General features: G+C 40.8%; 1 protein-coding gene across 1 annotated transcript in view; it reads right to left on the bottom strand.

Annotated features, from left to right (window-relative positions):
- Nucleotides 1-14005, bottom strand: part of LOC104543936 (transcription factor COE1-like) — a 40985-nt gene extending 26980 nt beyond the window's left edge. Inside the window, exons 1-2 of the mRNA XM_010188655.1 lie at nt 13924-14005; nt 5940-6081 (exon numbers count right to left, since the gene is read on the bottom strand). Coding sequence (XP_010186957.1) covers nt 5940-6081; nt 13924-13938 — 157 coding nt within the window. The 5' untranslated portion in view covers nt 13939-14005. The remainder of the gene's footprint in view (nt 1-5939; nt 6082-13923) is intronic.
- Nucleotides 14006-16574: the final 2569 nt, after the last annotated feature.

The following is a 16574-nucleotide window of genomic DNA, read 5'->3' as shown; positions in this document are numbered from 1 at the left end:
GCAGGACAAATGCTCTAGCTCCATCTGAGCACACATACTGGACTAATCCAGCCCTGGTGTGCTCACTCATATTAGAAACATACAGTAAGACCACAGGGCAGCGAAGAGGTTAATATTGTACGTTCAGTGAGGTCAAGCTCCAAGAACACATAACAAGCCATTATGTAAAAAACTGCCTGAATTTATGAGTCACTGCATTTATGAAGGAACCGATATGAAAAAGACAGCCTGGCAAAAGTAAAGAAAATGATTTCCAGCTTGAAGTTTTGCAATCCTTCAGTATATCAAGGCTCACTTACTGTTATTACTATCCATGTTGTGCAATGTTCTGAAAGTCACATTTTTTCCCCTTGTGTATGCATAGAGATGTCCAACAACCCTAGGTATTCTTCCCTCATAGAAAATAAATTAGAAAGCAGACATAACTCAGAATAACATAAAAGATCCCCTCAAGTAGAGTGGTAGAATCCTAATAATTTTTTTAATATTTCCCTTCTAAATAATAAATCAAGCCCACTGCACTTCTTTATATGGAATGATATGGTGCAGAAAGCTTGTGTGTTTATATTTTTCACATAATCACGAAAACACTCTTAAGTGAAGCACTAAGATACAACAGGTGCTTCCACTCATAGATGAAACAAGTCAAACGTTAGTTTATTTGCTTAAATCTGGCCAGTTTTATGAATGCAGTAGTCCCTAACTATGATGAAAAACCTGAATCTATACCATCTAAGGGTAAAATGTATCAAGTTTTGAAGATTAACCTTTCTCAACTTGTTAATACTTTTCACTTCAGTCTATGTTCTGTCTTGTATTAACCATCATCAACCAGCATGGATACACGCAACACCAAGGGATTCAGGGTTGAAATGGTTAAAATGGAGCCAATAGGGGCATCCTCTTCATAATTCTCCACACTGCAAAAAATGTCGTGGTTAATGTTGTGGCAAAGCCACATACAGCACTGTCAGATTTCTGAGCATCTTTCAGGAATCATCAGCAGGAGTGCTCAGCATATGCAGCTAAATTCAAGGTATACAATGAGCGTTCTCAACAATTCTGTTACAGTCAGACTAGATACACTGACATTTAGAGGCACTCAGTCTCAAAGCTTTATTTTAAATGTTATCCTTCGAAAACAGTTTATAAGGTGGGGAAAAACCTTCCTTTTTTATTAATCTAAATCGAAGATATCTAATCACCTAAGACACAGCCTAGCAATCATTTTTCCTTTCAAATCTGAAGATTTAGTGGGAAATTTGTGTGTGTGTGCCTGCTGTGGTGACTGTGGGCTCTCAGATTGCCCAGGATGGACAGGATTGGCAAGAAAAGCTCTTTAAATGGCTCACTGCTGACAAGAGGATCTACCTGACATACCCAGCTGAGGCACAGCAACTACTGCTCTTCACTTGCTGTAGGAGGTTTTGCACCTGCAGACAGCAAACCGACTGAATCACTTATTACGATCATGAACTAAAACAACACAGTAAAAGCTTGAGTGTCTCAGGTACCATAACAGAAGGACCGAATAATCTGGCCATGCACCATAATTTCCAGCATAAAGCAGACACTAGTGATGGCTTTGTTATATAATGACCTATTTTAGGTATACATACACTCACACAGATTTATATATATTTCATATTAAAATAATGTCAGGACATTGCTTTAGAAATCTTGGTTTCCATCCCCAAATTCTGACATCATCTCTTATAATTTGTCCTTATTTCTACCCTGCAGCTTTCCTCTTTTGCTGCTGTTGAGCTGACTCAGAACCAAATTGCCAGCAAACCTCACCATCACCTAATTCTTCAGTGCTTTCCTATGGAGGAGGAGGAGGAGGAGGAGGAAGAAAAAGAAATAAAACTGTTCCTTTAAAAACCCAAGCATTTAAGCTGCTTGTCAGTCGTCTTCCTAACAAGGCCACTTGAATGTATTCAGGAATATTTGCATAAATGCTCGCAGTGAGTTCACCGTGGCAGCTAGCGCTAATGGTACATAAAGTAATTTAGTCACTTCTCTTAGGCATCCTGTCAGGGTGATAAGCACCCCCTCTTTGCCTTGTTGCATATTAGATCATTAGATAATAAAGTGTTAGAGCATGCAAACTGACAGGGTCTCAGGGACTATCATTTTTCGAGGGCATTGCATTCTGCCAGTGAGGAAAAATAATAGAGAAACTGATGCTGCAATTGGCTTTACATTCTTGTAAAGCCATTCAAAGATTTTGGGTAAAAAAGAATTTTTACTTCGCAGCAATATGAGAGTTTTAACTGGGAACTTTGCAGACATCTGCAGTGGTCGACTTCATGCTGGTACACTTGAAAAGGGTTGTTGCAGACCCTGTCAGAATTCCCCCCTTCCATAAGCTACTCACTTCAATTGCATTAGAATGATTTTGCTTTCAAACTTGACACCCTGGGATGAACTACAAGCTGAAACACGTTCTACTGGTTGGGGCCCATTGGCTCTTCACTATACATCTTGCTATATACGTACAATTTAGAAAGGTCAACCACACTGGCTTTCTGGTTTACCATAAATATAAAACAAGTGAGGATCCAACTATTTGTGAATGAAAAAGTGATAATTACTGAAAACCACAGATTACTGTGGCTTACCCTATTTATACCACACAGAGATGTATGAAATAATTGGCCTCTGCTAGCTATTACTTTTAAAAGATGGACATATTTATTTGAAATTTGAGCTTCTTAATCCGCTGGTTTCAAGGGGGACAGTGTGTGGATACAAAACCATGATCTAGGTTCCTAGTTGTATTCCAAGTGATGAGCTACGAAAAGGAACTTTCATTTTACTGTCTGAAAAGCAAGATATAAATAGAGATGTGTTGGCTGTCCCCAAAATAATCAGGGCTACTGGCTAATGAGATGGTAAAACCCAAATGTGGAGACACCAGGCTCCTGAGTGGCTCTGGAGGTAAAGCTTTCTTGCCAGCTTTTTGGCACTCAAAGTCTTTTTTAGGTGTCACATAAGCTACAACTCCATGTTTGAGAGCAGCGTGTTCCAACACAACCTTGTAAGCAAAACTAAGATGGATATTGTCTAAGTAAACTAGCCAACCAGCACATCTTCTTGCTGCATCCCCTCTTCCCTTTCCCCAGTCCTCACATAGTCAGGCATTCATCTCTATTGTGATCAGACATTTGTTAAACATTCAGAAAAGTATACGGGAATACATTTGGTCAAGGACATAGTATAGCTAGAACCCAGCATTTAAAAACCTATGATCAGAAGTTGCTCAGCAGAGCAATAAACCAGAGACAAAACAGCCATGACTACATTAGCTTTCCATTTCACCATTTCCAGGTACTGTTCAGGTCAATCTGCCCCCTCGAGGAAGGCAGAAAAGCTGGGAAAAAGGGAAGACAAACAAATAGTCTCTGCTACTTACACTTGAAGATATTATCCAAGATAAAATTTCTGAAAACTGAGGAAAAATAATATACTTCTAGACTCAAACTAAAAGTAAAAAATTATTTCAGTGGAGGAAACCGTCGTCTGTTCTAAAGGGTCTAAGGTTCGTGTCCAAACTTCAATAGTATTAAACCCAGTTGAGACTTTTCTATTTTTTTCATTCAGTTAAGTGTTCTAGATATCTAATACTAACATTTAAACTCACATGTGCATAGAATTCCTGGAGAGCTGGATTGAAGGGTTTAGGTTAAAAAGAAAGGCTTCTTTTGGGAAGAGTGCAATTTTGTAGTGTGGAGGTTGCTGTTCAAAAGTAAGAATTTACTAGTGGTTGCTTTATAAGGTTCTTGAGAGATGCCTGAGAAAGGAGATTGGAAAAATCACCTTTCCAACAAAATGTACACATGGAGATATTTTGCAGATGTTTACTTTTAATGTTAGCACAGTAACTAGGGTTTGTGCAGGTAGGTAAGCATAGCACTGTCTTTTTTTGTTCCTTTTTGCTAACAGAATCCGTCAGGTTGTAGGGGTGGAGATGATAGCTGTGGTAAAATGAGATGCTATTACACCATGGATGTGAGTAAGAACATTTATGCATGAGAAAGTAAGAACTGCCTTGACCAAAAGCACGGACTGAGAAGACTGCAATAAGGGTAAAAAATAATTAAAAGATGGCACCTACTTTAGTAGGAATATAAGTAAAAAACAGGAGTGTTGTTTTGAAAGACTAGAGTTAATGGAAAGATTACGAAGTTGAACAGAGAGCTTTCCTTTTGTAACGTTCTGCCTTCTGCTAATTAATAAAGACAGAGTTCATACATTCCTTAGAAAAATTCAGCAAAAATTATGACAGTGGTTTGTTTATTAAATTAGGTTGTTGGCAGGATGAAAAAAAATTCTATAACATGAATTATGGCTGAAAATGGCTCACAGCCTACATAAAAAGTTAGAGCTAAATAAATACAGATGCAAGTTATGTTTATATAATGAGAAATGCTGCTGAGCTAAGAATTTTAGGTTAGTAAGTGTGAACTACAGACCCGATTTTGCAAACACTTATCAATACCCTCAACTTTACTGACACAAGAAGCCTCATTGATCCCAACAGGACCATATGTGTGCTTAATCTTAAATATATGCATAAGTGCTCGCAGGACTGATGCCTGAAAGCATAAACAGAATAGAAAGCTATTTCCACAGGAATCCACTGGGTAGTAGAAACCCACGCATTTGCCCATTTCTCAGTATTAATAATTTCTTTCAACATATCTAGTTAACATTTGTCTGAGTGGCATTCACTTTCCCACAGAAAATTTTTATCTGGTTCCTTCAAACTCTTTGGAAAAATCTATTTAATTATTCATCAGATCCTTGGCAAATATTTGTGAAACAAACCAGCATAAAGGGCTGGTGCCTTCTACACGCAACTACTTCAAGGGAAGCTGAGGGTACACATCTCTTAGAGGGAGCAAGCACCTATTGAATTTAGGATGACAAACAGCTTCAAAGACAAAGAGCTATTCTACCAAGCTGGAACAGGGAGAGGGGAGTGAAATGCCCTCTGTATTAGTTTTGTTTTTCAGTAGTAGTCATCAACTTTGAGGACAAAGAGCAAAACAAAGCACTAATCAAATCCAGATTTTTCAAAGTACATTTGCACTCAACAACTCCCATTTTAAGCACCTACAGTCACCAGCAGATGTTCTCTTCCAGGACCAGCTGATCTTACGGAACAGATTACTGTCCCCCAGGCTGCTTCCAGCCACATGCCCCTGTCCCACCCTTGCTGGGGTTTTCTGTCCTTTCAGAAAAGCCAAATTGCCTTGCACCATTTCTCCTTCTATCATTTCAGCAAAAAAAGCTCGATTGGCAAAGAGTTATTATTTAAAGTGTTTCACTCAAATAAACTTCTTGGGGTTGAAGGGGACTAGGGAGCAATTGGACAACCATCTTAGCTGGCACATCCATAGTGGAGAATAGCCTGCAGCAGTGAGAAGAGACAAGCAGCTGTGGAATGCAGGGAAGAGCAACTTCCTCAGCTGGCACAGCTGGAGCCAGAAGAGAACATTCATCTATGGCTTGAGCAAGCAGATGGATTTCCAAAAGGGCTCTGCTTTCTTTTAGGGCAATTCAAAGGAACAGCTGGATCTCCTAGAGAGCTCAGCACTCTATAGATAGAAGAAATCCAATCCAAAATTCAGGTGCTGAGGACTTCTGAAAATATGCAACATCCTTTAGATGCACAGTCAAAAATCAAGGCAAAATCGACACATAGGACAGACTCTGCACCCATGTTTGCCTACTGGTTTGTCATTTCATCACATTTAGTGCTGGCCTACTTGAAAAATTCCCCCTTTGGTCTGGAGGCCAGTCTCTTTAAAATATCCAGTCCCAAAGGTATAAACTGTTACAGGACAATTTGAAACCAGTAGCCAGAGACACAAACCAAACAAATCCACATTTAAAGTAGCAATGCCAACCAATGAAAATGATATGCCTACCATGTTCCAGATAAGAAGGCGTACCTTCCGAGGGATCGAGTCTTCGAGCTCTCCGCCCGTGCTTGGAATTGTTGTGTACAAACATATTGTCCGACACTGCCAACACATGGCCATCGACATTGACTGTTGTAGACACCACAACCTGCAAGCACAAAAGCAAAACGTAAGAGAACTTGGATATATATGTACGCTTTTTAAGAAGCAGAGAGTGTAATAAACTCAGTTAAATAAATAACAGCTGGGAGCTGTAGAAAATTGCATAGCTATTTCGCATAATAACTGGTGCTTATGCTGTACAAATCTAACAAGAGACGCTATTGATGAGTGGGTCTTTGGCATCACAAGCTTTTGATGCAGTTTTAAGTTAAATTGCAGAGTTTGTAGCTGCATGGCAGACAGCACACTGTTAACCATCATTTTAACAAGAAGATCTTTATTAAGTATTTTTCCCGTATATACAAGGGCAGCTGTGTTTCACCCTAAATTATCCTTCAGTTTCTATGCTGAAGTAGATAGAGCTGTTGACATTGCAAATTAGAATTGATTCAGAATAAAAGAAAACAAAAGTGTATTTTGTGAAGCTGCAGTGAGAGTTGTTGCATGCCTCCCCCCATCCTCCTCTACTGCTCTCCCCTCAGTACAGTCACTACAGGTTGTTGAACTTGCCCAAATTTCTCCCGAGCTCTGTCTCAGGGAGTACGTATAGGTATGTTTGTGTACACACGCACGCTTGACAGTGGGGTCTTGATCTGGAGAACACAACCCTATTCATCCAGCCTTAGAATTATTTGTATTTCCCAACTTATCTCAATGTCAACACCTGGGATTTGGTTTGAGGCGAGGGAGACAGAAAAACATGGCCCTGGAGGCAGGATCCGACACTTCTGCTCCCCAGAGCAGCCCAGGGCGGGAGAGGAGCCAACCCCACAGGGGCAAACAGGTAAATGTTGGGTCCAGAGTAGAAGACTCAGCTGCTCAGAGGTGTCCAGAGGGACCTCTCAACCCTGAGGCTCCACAGGCACTATCCTATAGGATATCCCTGTTCAGGCTGAGGGCAGACAGGCCACGAACCATCATGGAAAGGGGGGGACGCACAGGGCAGCTCCCTGTGAGAGCTGTGAGCCCATCAGACTGGGTCTTCTCCCACCCCACTCAAACCTCAGCTTCCCCAGCTTTCATTCAGCCACCTCGTCCCACAGCCTTTTCCCAACAAATACGGCGTTCCCAGGGTTTTACCCCAGCCAAAGATCTGGCCCCCAGCTCACTGCTGGTTTGCCAGGAGCACGCGTCGCCTTCGAGAACTTCAACTAAAACAATAAGAAGAAATGACCTACACTTCTCCTTACATTAAACAGGGAAAGGGATTAAAAACTGAAACCCACAGAGATATGTTTATTCATGCGACCTCTTACAACCAAATATAATAATTGTCTGTTAATTGCAGTTTCAGCTCCCACCTCATGCTTCGACATGTGAAACAGCAATCAGCAGCTCCTGTTTAATCCACCTATTATGTTGACTAATTAACTTTGCTCGACAGTTTATTTCTTCCTCCATTATCAGCCCCTGTCAGCCGCAAGCACACTGCCGCAAAGGGGGACCTCAGCCCTTTTGATTGATCACCGATAGATTGACATGCAGATTAATTTAATTAGAATCACCTCACTTGAGAAATGAAAGACAATGGCAAGGGGGCTAATAGATCTGCTCTTATAATGAGGCAAGCCTCCAGAGCCACCGCAGAGGATTTCTGATTTATTTTGCTGAATTCCCCAGTCGCTCTGAAAGGCTCTCGCTTTAATTGTTCTTGGGTTTGAGAGGCTTTAGCCTCTGAAGAGGTGAAATGCTTTACAAGGATTGGCAAACATTGCTTCAACTCTCTCAGGAAGCTGCTGCCTCTCAAAGTTGGTCAAATGGGGACACTTAAAGGATCGCTTACAACAATTCAATTTCATCACTTGAATTGGATCTAAAAAAAAAAAAAGTTAAAGAAAAAATTTTCCCCCTATTTCTGACCACCGATTAAAATGCTCAGAAATATAAAGTAAGCAATGCTGCTAAATTGCCCATAGTTAATCCCAAAGTCTTTGTCTTTAAAAAGAGGAATACAAAAGAGACTAGTTTACATCTAAAGGATCCTAAACCATCCCTCAGAATGGCATTACAGGCAATAGATTTTTGTGTGTGTTTTAAGTGAAAGATATTAAAACAAAGAATAAATGATTCAAGAGCTCTTACAGATGGAAATTTGGGGAAAAGAAAGCACCGAACACTGTAGGTAAGTTTTTCTGAAATCAAACTAAGGTGAAAAAAACTCCAAGACCTATATATACAATTCCAAAAGGGATTTCAAAAGTAATTTATCCATTGCATTCCTGAGGGAGAAAATAAAGTTTATGATATTTTCAATAAAATATGATCTTATAGTAAGTGGCTCAGGGTTTGCAATCTTATTTGTGCACTTGCAACCATTGTAAATTCTTTGCAACTGGGATTTTGAGCCAAATCCTTAGCTGGCATTGCCTGTCACAGCTCCAGGATTTATGCCAGCTCCTTATCTTCTTCTCTGGGTCTGCTTAGATGCATACGAAAATGAACACTATTACAACTAATAATAATGGCTTTGATATAAAATATTTTCCCCAATCCTAAGACCATGTAGGTACACACAGATTTCCCACTGAAGCTGATTAATCCTGTGCTGAAAATCAAACTTTTGAACTCTGGAACCTCGAAATAGGATTCCAGAAAAATAACGGGACAAGAGTCATGATAGCAAGTTAGGGCTCAAACCTGTGAAAAACGTATATATAAGTAGCTGTCTTCATATATGCACCTTTCTAGGGAAGAACTTGAGGAAACAGTCCTAGTGAGGTCAGTTTTATGTGAGTAAAGCTAAATTTAAAATTTCCCCCGCTAGGTTACTGAAACTGTCGATGCAACATATTTTGAATTACTTAACAGTGCCCACCTCCTGAATAGAGAATTTGATTTACTACAAGGAGACCACATTGGTGTGGTTCTTTGGTGTCGTTAGCAGAAGAAACTATAAAAGGAATCCCCAAGAGAAACTGTTTCCAGTCTCAGGAAATGCAGAAAAAAAAAGTGGTTACTTTATGTATCTGTTGGAAAAAATGATTATTCATAGTGCACCTGTACGAAGCAGCACACGCTTATTGCTTAATTCTTTAAATGCAAAAATCTCATTAATACAGAAATACTGAACATACACTGTAATAACAAAATATTAACGCCCCCAATTATTAACAGAGGAAAAAATACACCTTGAATATTGTGTGCCACGGCTACATACTTGGATCGCTACAGAGCACTTACGTACTTACAAGTTCTACTCATATTTTTTAATCTAAAAAAATACTACACTCTCCTCATTTTGATTTTGAAACGACTGGGATATGTTCAAGTTAAAGCACATGCTAAAACTAATTTGTGGAGAAATCATAAAATTAGGGGGAGGGGAGAGCCAAAGTATATGTTGAATGGGCACTGAGGCATCCTAAAACACAGACCATAGCAAGAAGGAAAGGCACACTACAGTTTAATAAATGATTAATGAGGTGCTGACACATTAATGTAAGCACAGGGACAACCAGGCCTGCCAAATCTCAAACCTTTCTGAATTTTGTCAACAAAACAGAGTTTTAATTTTGTACAGGCAAACATGGAAAACGATTTTGAGCTTTAGCTTTAGCCCTTCATAGATTTTGAATTTAAATCCTGTATCAACACCAGGGGAGACAGAGGTATGAAAGAAACACATCAGTTTACAACTTTCTTCAATGAAGTTGGCACTATCAACTGCATTAACATATCATGGCTCTGAGAATTATTCTGCCTGCCATTAAATAGTCCAGTTTGTGAATAATTTGGGGCTTAGTTTAAAAAAACTATTCAGAGACCAGGAGCCTGGAGATCAAGCTATTTATCCACGTTTAGCACTCGGCCTGTTTATTTGTTATAGTACCTCACCTAATATATCAAAATTAAGCATTGCATGACTCCTCATTTTTAACCACAGCCCATTAAGCTTTGCTAACTGATTAAGACATAGGATGTTCCTTGTGCTTTTAATTTTCTCCTATGCACAGTAAGGGATCTGGTATTTTTGCAATGTCCCCAACATGCAGTGGCAAAGGCAGAGAAAATCTGATTAAGACCATTTCCAGGTTTGAAGGGTGTCATTAGTGTTAAAACTGAAACTCCTGTGTTTGCTGCTTTTTGAAAGCTATGCAGAAATGGCCTGAGCAACATCTTTATTTTCATCGCCACTTGGTGACCTCTTCCTACAATGTGTTGACTTCTTTACTCTAGTAACTAAAAATCACTCTTGATTTAACAAGACACTTAAAAAGGTGCCTAACTTCAAGTACATAAGTACAATCCATTCAGTAATTTTGCTCACGTGTTTGAGGACCAGCCGGGCGCTTAATTACCTTGTTGAATTGGGCCACAGCTCTCACTGCTATTTTTCAGCCTTTTTTTTTTTCCTCCTTTCCCTTCTCTGGGGATGGAGCCTTGCATGTCCAAATTCCATTATCTGGGATTCATGAAGCATCATCTCTGTCTCTTATGCAAATTTGCAATAAGACACAAGTGGTTTCAATTCAAACATGAGTGGCAGCATCCCATGGAAGCAAACTAGCAGCCTCGGCTGAGGAAGAGGTTGTGGTAACAGAGTCAAACAGCTTGGCAATTTCTAAGTGACTTCCAAGGTTTTCATAATAAATGAATGTTTGGGGTTTTATGCAGTGACTCAGTCTGAAAAGTTTCCTCTAAATTAAAACTTGACATGTGTCAGTTTGCAAGCAGTTGTGCTAAAACAAGAACAACAAGATAACTAAGGCACCTGGCCTTCATTAATTACAATAACACACAAAACTGTTTAGGTTCTATGAATGAGTTGTTAGTGCTGAAAAGGAAAATCTGAGCAGAGTTCACCCATGATACTATCTACTTATTATTATTATTACCATTAATTTGGTCACTACGATGACTTATTGTGATGAAGGATGCAAAAACACGCCAAGCATCTGCTCCATGGGGTTTCTCGAATAAGAAGGCAAGGCTGGACAAAGGTGACAATATATATGTCACCAAATGTTCTGTCCAATTGGGCTGATGAAACACACAGAGATGGAATGGTTTTCTTAAGGACAAGCAGGGAGTCTGCAGCAGAGTTCAACGCTCAACTGTCTTGAGTCCCTGCACAGTATTTGGCTTCTCCTCCGCCTGTCGTCTTCTGCTACGAGACACAAACACAGCCAGGGCCAGCACACACTTTTGCTGGTACTTTGCACCACTCCAGTTGTCACATGCTTGGACATCTCAGACATGCAGAGAAAATGTATTTCCTTCCAGGCCCACAACTGCTTTTATGCTTAGGCTTGTCACACTACTATATTTGCATGTAATGTTCAGGATAAAACTTCCTAATTCATTTCTACATGTGAGTCTGAATGAAGTTTCACACACAGGTTGCCTGAATCAACACACACCCTGCCTCTTCCCTGTACTTTCTTAACCTCTCTTATACTACATATTAATCAGGCAATGCCTGCTGCAGGAAAAACAAACAAACAAACAAAAAATACTAAGAAAGGAAATTTTCCACAGGACCTCTCCTGACATAGTGCAAGACTGATAGACTCGTGTCCCTGGCTCTTCACTGTTTCTCTCACTGAAACCATAATCTGTGTTCTGACAAGTCCTAGCAACTTTTGGAGACTGTTGAGTGAAAGACCATGGACAAAAGATGGACAAATCTCTTGGTAGCTTAACAGTCCAGCACAGAGATGGGAATGAAGTAAAGGAAGGGAAAGACTCCATTTTTGGGGGGGCGAGGAAGTATGCGCTACTATTTTAAAAAAAGTATTTGGAAATACCTTACTCTTACGGTTTTTAACCAGAACTTTGACATAACTATTGTAAGTCACTGGCAATATTTCAAAGGCAGATGATAGTAAACCCTCCACTGACTTCACAAGGGCCCAGATTTCACTATACAACACTGTCTCAAACATCTAGGGGCATCGTATCATTGAAATACTACGTGTATGTTTGGTTCTTTTCACCCTAAGAAATGATAAATGAAGCCTGGATTTTGTAGAGTCTTGCAGTTTTATTTTAAGAAGTCTATTTGTAAAAGAGCAAAAAGATCAAAATTTTAAAAAAATAGAAAAGAAAAGAAAAGCTATGGTAAAACAATAAGCCTGGGCACTTAACAGAACACTGCAAGCTTCAATACCACCCGGTACTATAGTATGAGTGGTTCACTCGGCTGAAAGTGATTAATTTCTTGAAAATGCTAAGGTCACACTAATTGACATGACCTGTGTAATTAAGCAGTCTCTGTTTACACACAGAAAGCTCAACTGCTGTGAAGCTGGGCTTGTATGACAGAATGTCTTTACAAGTCAAGAGATCAACAACCTTTCCTATGTCCTACCTACTCACCGACACAGGCTCCTGATTGCTGTTCTGAGAGAACACGCAAAGGCATTACCATATGAAAATCAGCCTCGAGCTTGGGCGAGCACAAACCCAGCAGAGTGTACATGTTGCGAAGCAAGCTCTGACAGGCCCCAGGGGTGACTGCCTGGCCTAAATCCCTGTGCTGGTGAGAGTCCTTTTTCCACTTTCTCCTTCAGTGCTAATGCCCTCTCGAATCACAGGAGAAACCTGACAGAGGGAGGAGTGTGGGGTGAGAAGCCGAGGGCTCTGCCATGCTAATGCTAGCTCTTAGACTGATTAATTTAATCCCTGTGGCCACATCTCCTCACTTCTGCACTTCTGTGCTTGGAGGGGCAAAAAACACTCTTCTGCCTTTCAGCACTGTTGCAATTAAGCAGTTCAACAAAAGACATATGTTCTACATATAAATGATATTGTCATTTCCATAGCATTTAGCACTTTTATTTAAGTGTGACAATGGTGGAAAAGATGTAAACAAAGTCCTGAGCTACTACAGAAAGCAGCAAACTTTTGAAGTTGTCTTCCTCCAGAGACCCACATAGTGTATGGGACAAATTTCTCCTTTCTTCCTCAGAACCCTGAGGTAAATCCCCACTGACAGACTCTATCATGTTTTCTCCCTGGGACATATACACTCCTCCTATCGAAACAGAAGGTCCTTTGGCTCTCTACCTCATATTTTTATTCAGCACATACTCAGGTAAAGCATTACTGGCACAGCCAAAGGACCACATCTTCAATAAAGGGGCTGAAACAACTATTTCTCCGCATTGCCACCACAATCACTCTGCTGCCAGCACTGGGGAAGGCAAGTGCAGAAGGGGCAGCGCTGCACTTAATCCCAAAAGTAGTTGTGGCCATAGATGTAGCATAAAAAATGTCTTCAGCCATCTGAAGCTGTGTTGACACTGCAGTTCCCAAGGCCCACTGCCACATGCTGCAACAGAGGGGAAACACCAGCACAAAACATCCCAAGAAAGTTACACCCAATGGTAGTTATTTCCAAGAGCTGACTACCAGGATGGACCTTCATCCCATTGATGCACGTTTATGAGTCTTTAACACTGCTGAAGAATAACTGCTGAAGTGTAGTCACAAGCCTGACTTTATTAATTGCTCTTATACCCTCCTCTGCTCTTTCCAATAAACATGGTGCTCAGTGTTTACAGGAAGGTAAACAGTTCCTGAGGCAGAGGGGAATATCTCAGAGCAGGGTAGCCCCATAGCCTAATACAAGAGTGAGGTCATTTTGACTTTTCCTTTTCATACTTTCACTTCCTGTAGAGATGACATTATCTTCAAGAGTTCTCTTGTCCAGAGCAAGAAAACCCAACTACTTCCTGCTAATTCTGCTGCAACAAGAAGTCCTCAGGCAATATTCTGTGACCTTACATTTTTAGCATCTTCCAGTGAATTACTAGGTTAGTTTGGGTCAAAGTACTTCTGTCCCTAACAGCTGCTGATTTTAAAGGAGGAAGCATGTCCGACTGACCTGGAATCGACGCATGTCTCGAGGGTTTCCTGCATTTTTTAGGCAATTTTGGTTACATTTGAGGAAAAATTTCAAGAAGAACCTGTGAAGAAAGAGAAACAGACATTAGTGTCATGTAAACAGTGCATAGTAGTACTATGTAACATCTGCACATTTGGTCCAACAAAGCCTTATTTACATTATTATTCCCAACTCAGACAAATCATCTCACTGACCATTCAAAGAGAGAGCAGAGCTTGCATGGGCCCCAATCCAGCAAAACACGTAAGCACATCCTAAACATTTAAGCATTAAATTAATAGATCTGTTGTGCCAGAGCTGTTAAAGTTTGCAGAGTCACTCCCACCACATTAAATGACCAGCCTCTCTGTACCATCCATAGCAGCAAGGAAGTAAGAGACGTATATTTCATCACGGCAAAAAGAGGACAGAAAAATGCCAGCCAAGAAAATCCCCTTATGTATAAATGGGGTTTTGTTTCCCAACTTTGCTGTCGTGTGCAAATTTTGATTTAATACAAAAATACTGAAAATGTTCCACGCAGTTGAAATCTCCTTTCCACAATTAAAAGCAGTTTGTGCATAAATTAATACTCAAACAGTGATTAGTGGGAGACCAAAACCCTAAGGAGTGAAGTCTTGGTTAAAAGACTAACTTCACAGAAAAATGAAATACTTTCAATGCAGTCTATTTCCTGGCCATACACAGTTCACTGAAGTAGCTATATGACCCTAACATATATCTCTAAGAAAAGACATTGCATTTTACAAAGCCAAAGGAAAAAAGCAAACATTTCACTGAAAATATTTCCTTCAGTGTTATGCATCAGTGGACTGTAAACTCATAAAGACAAGTCAGTGAATAATAGTAGGTCTCAGATTCCAGGCTTCCTCCCTGACAGCCAAAGTTTATCAACCTTTTGTCCAAAATAAACTACAGACTAAGGTCTACGAAAGCTCTGCCATGCAAAATTTAATCCTACGGTAAGTTTAAAACCTAGCACAACCAGACAGAGCAGCATTGCATTTGCAATAACCATCAGTTGACTAAGCAGAAGCTAATCTGACCTGTCTCCATATACAAAAAGTGGGGCGGGGAATTATTTGATCCTGTTTTACTTTAAATCATAAAGTTAACTTTTGCGAGCATTCATCTTTTAGCAACCAAACTAAATGCTAGGTCAGCAGAATTTCCGCTCACTGCCACCAAGAAAGGCAAAACTGCAGGGCAAACAGCTTCAGAAAATCTACTACTCTTTTTGATGAGTAGTATTCTTTGCCCCACTCTCGTGATGCCTCAACGAGGCAAATTTTGGTGCTTCTTCATCCATGCCAAGAAAATGAAACTAGGCAAATGGCTGTGAGGTCAAATTGAAACTACAAAAGACAGTTTTCATTAAAGAAATATAAGGTAATGAGGAGGACTAGAAAATGTGATCCTTAGGGTTATCAAGGACTGGATCTCCTGCTTGAGGAAGTCCCTCCTAGACCTGTGCTCCTAAATAAGAGCAAGCAATCCTCATAAAATAAACAGCCACCACACTTGAATAGGGATTTGGAGACACTGTGTTTGTTTACACTAAAATAAAAAGCGGTGCAAGCCACTACGTTTCCTCATCAAGCAGGTTCTGATATTCAATAAGGAAAGTTGGTGCTATTTGTTGTACATGTGTGTGTCTTTTTAAGCCTCTAATGGCCAGCTGTGACAGCCTGACTCAGATTGTGTAGAAGGAGCTGTCAGCACAAATCTTGGCATCTCGAATCCAGACAACTGCTTGCCACCAGGCGAGGGTTTGTACTCGTGCCAGAATGGATTTTGAGAGACAAGCAAATAGGGCATTAATTCCACCGAAGAAAAACGAAAAGCAAGGAGAGTTCAGGATCTTACACTTCAGATGATGGCTTTCCTGTCAACAGCTCGTCATTTAGCTCATGAGCTATGAAGGGCACGGACATCAGATCCCTCTTGCCCTAAGCCGGCCCTGTCATGCGAAATGCTGGCAGGATCCAGAGACCACCCCTCCGCATGAGATTGCTCGCTGAAATAAAAAGCTCGGCCATCTGTTGGGAGGCAAAGACATCCCTGTCAGCTGGTGCCTACAGCCTCGAACAGGCCCTTATGTGGCAAAGAGTCTCAGAGCCACTTAGTCTTCGGGGAGAAGCTGGCGCTGCCCCGGGTTTGCCAGGGGATTTTTGACGGCTTCGCCAAGCGCCCAGCCCAGCAGCTGCCCGCCCGGTCTGCCACAGCCCTGGAGCAACGCCTCAGCCTGAGTGGAGCTGGGACATGGAATAGTTAAAAATATCTGCGCTGAAAGGCAGCATCAGGCATGCAAACGCGGAAAGCACCTTCACGGTCTGGCTTTGCACAGCACGCATGAACGCTGGGCAATGGGGGTCTGTCAGGTTGACTCAAGGGCCCCAAAAGAGACGGAGAGCTCTTTGTGAAGCTTTCCAGAGAAACACTGGGCCTTCCCTTTCCTTACAAAGTCTGAGCTCATGTCAGCTCAAAGGCTTGGAAAATAACTGCAATACAAGTTAGTTTTTGGGGTCTGCAAACTCTAACCCAAAGTTTCTAAGTCTACCTCCACTTGCACTATGCTATCTTCCCCAAATTCTATAGAAGCTTCACCAAGATAAACTACAGAAGAAATG

The sequence above is a fragment of the Mesitornis unicolor genome, unplaced genomic scaffold (genome assembly GCF_000695765.1).
Source record: "Mesitornis unicolor isolate BGI_N332 unplaced genomic scaffold, ASM69576v1 scaffold4567, whole genome shotgun sequence".
NCBI lineage: Eukaryota > Metazoa > Chordata > Aves > Mesitornithiformes > Mesitornithidae > Mesitornis > Mesitornis unicolor.
Note: the sequence above shows the minus strand (reverse complement) of the source record. Positions and strands in the feature narration are given on the sequence as shown.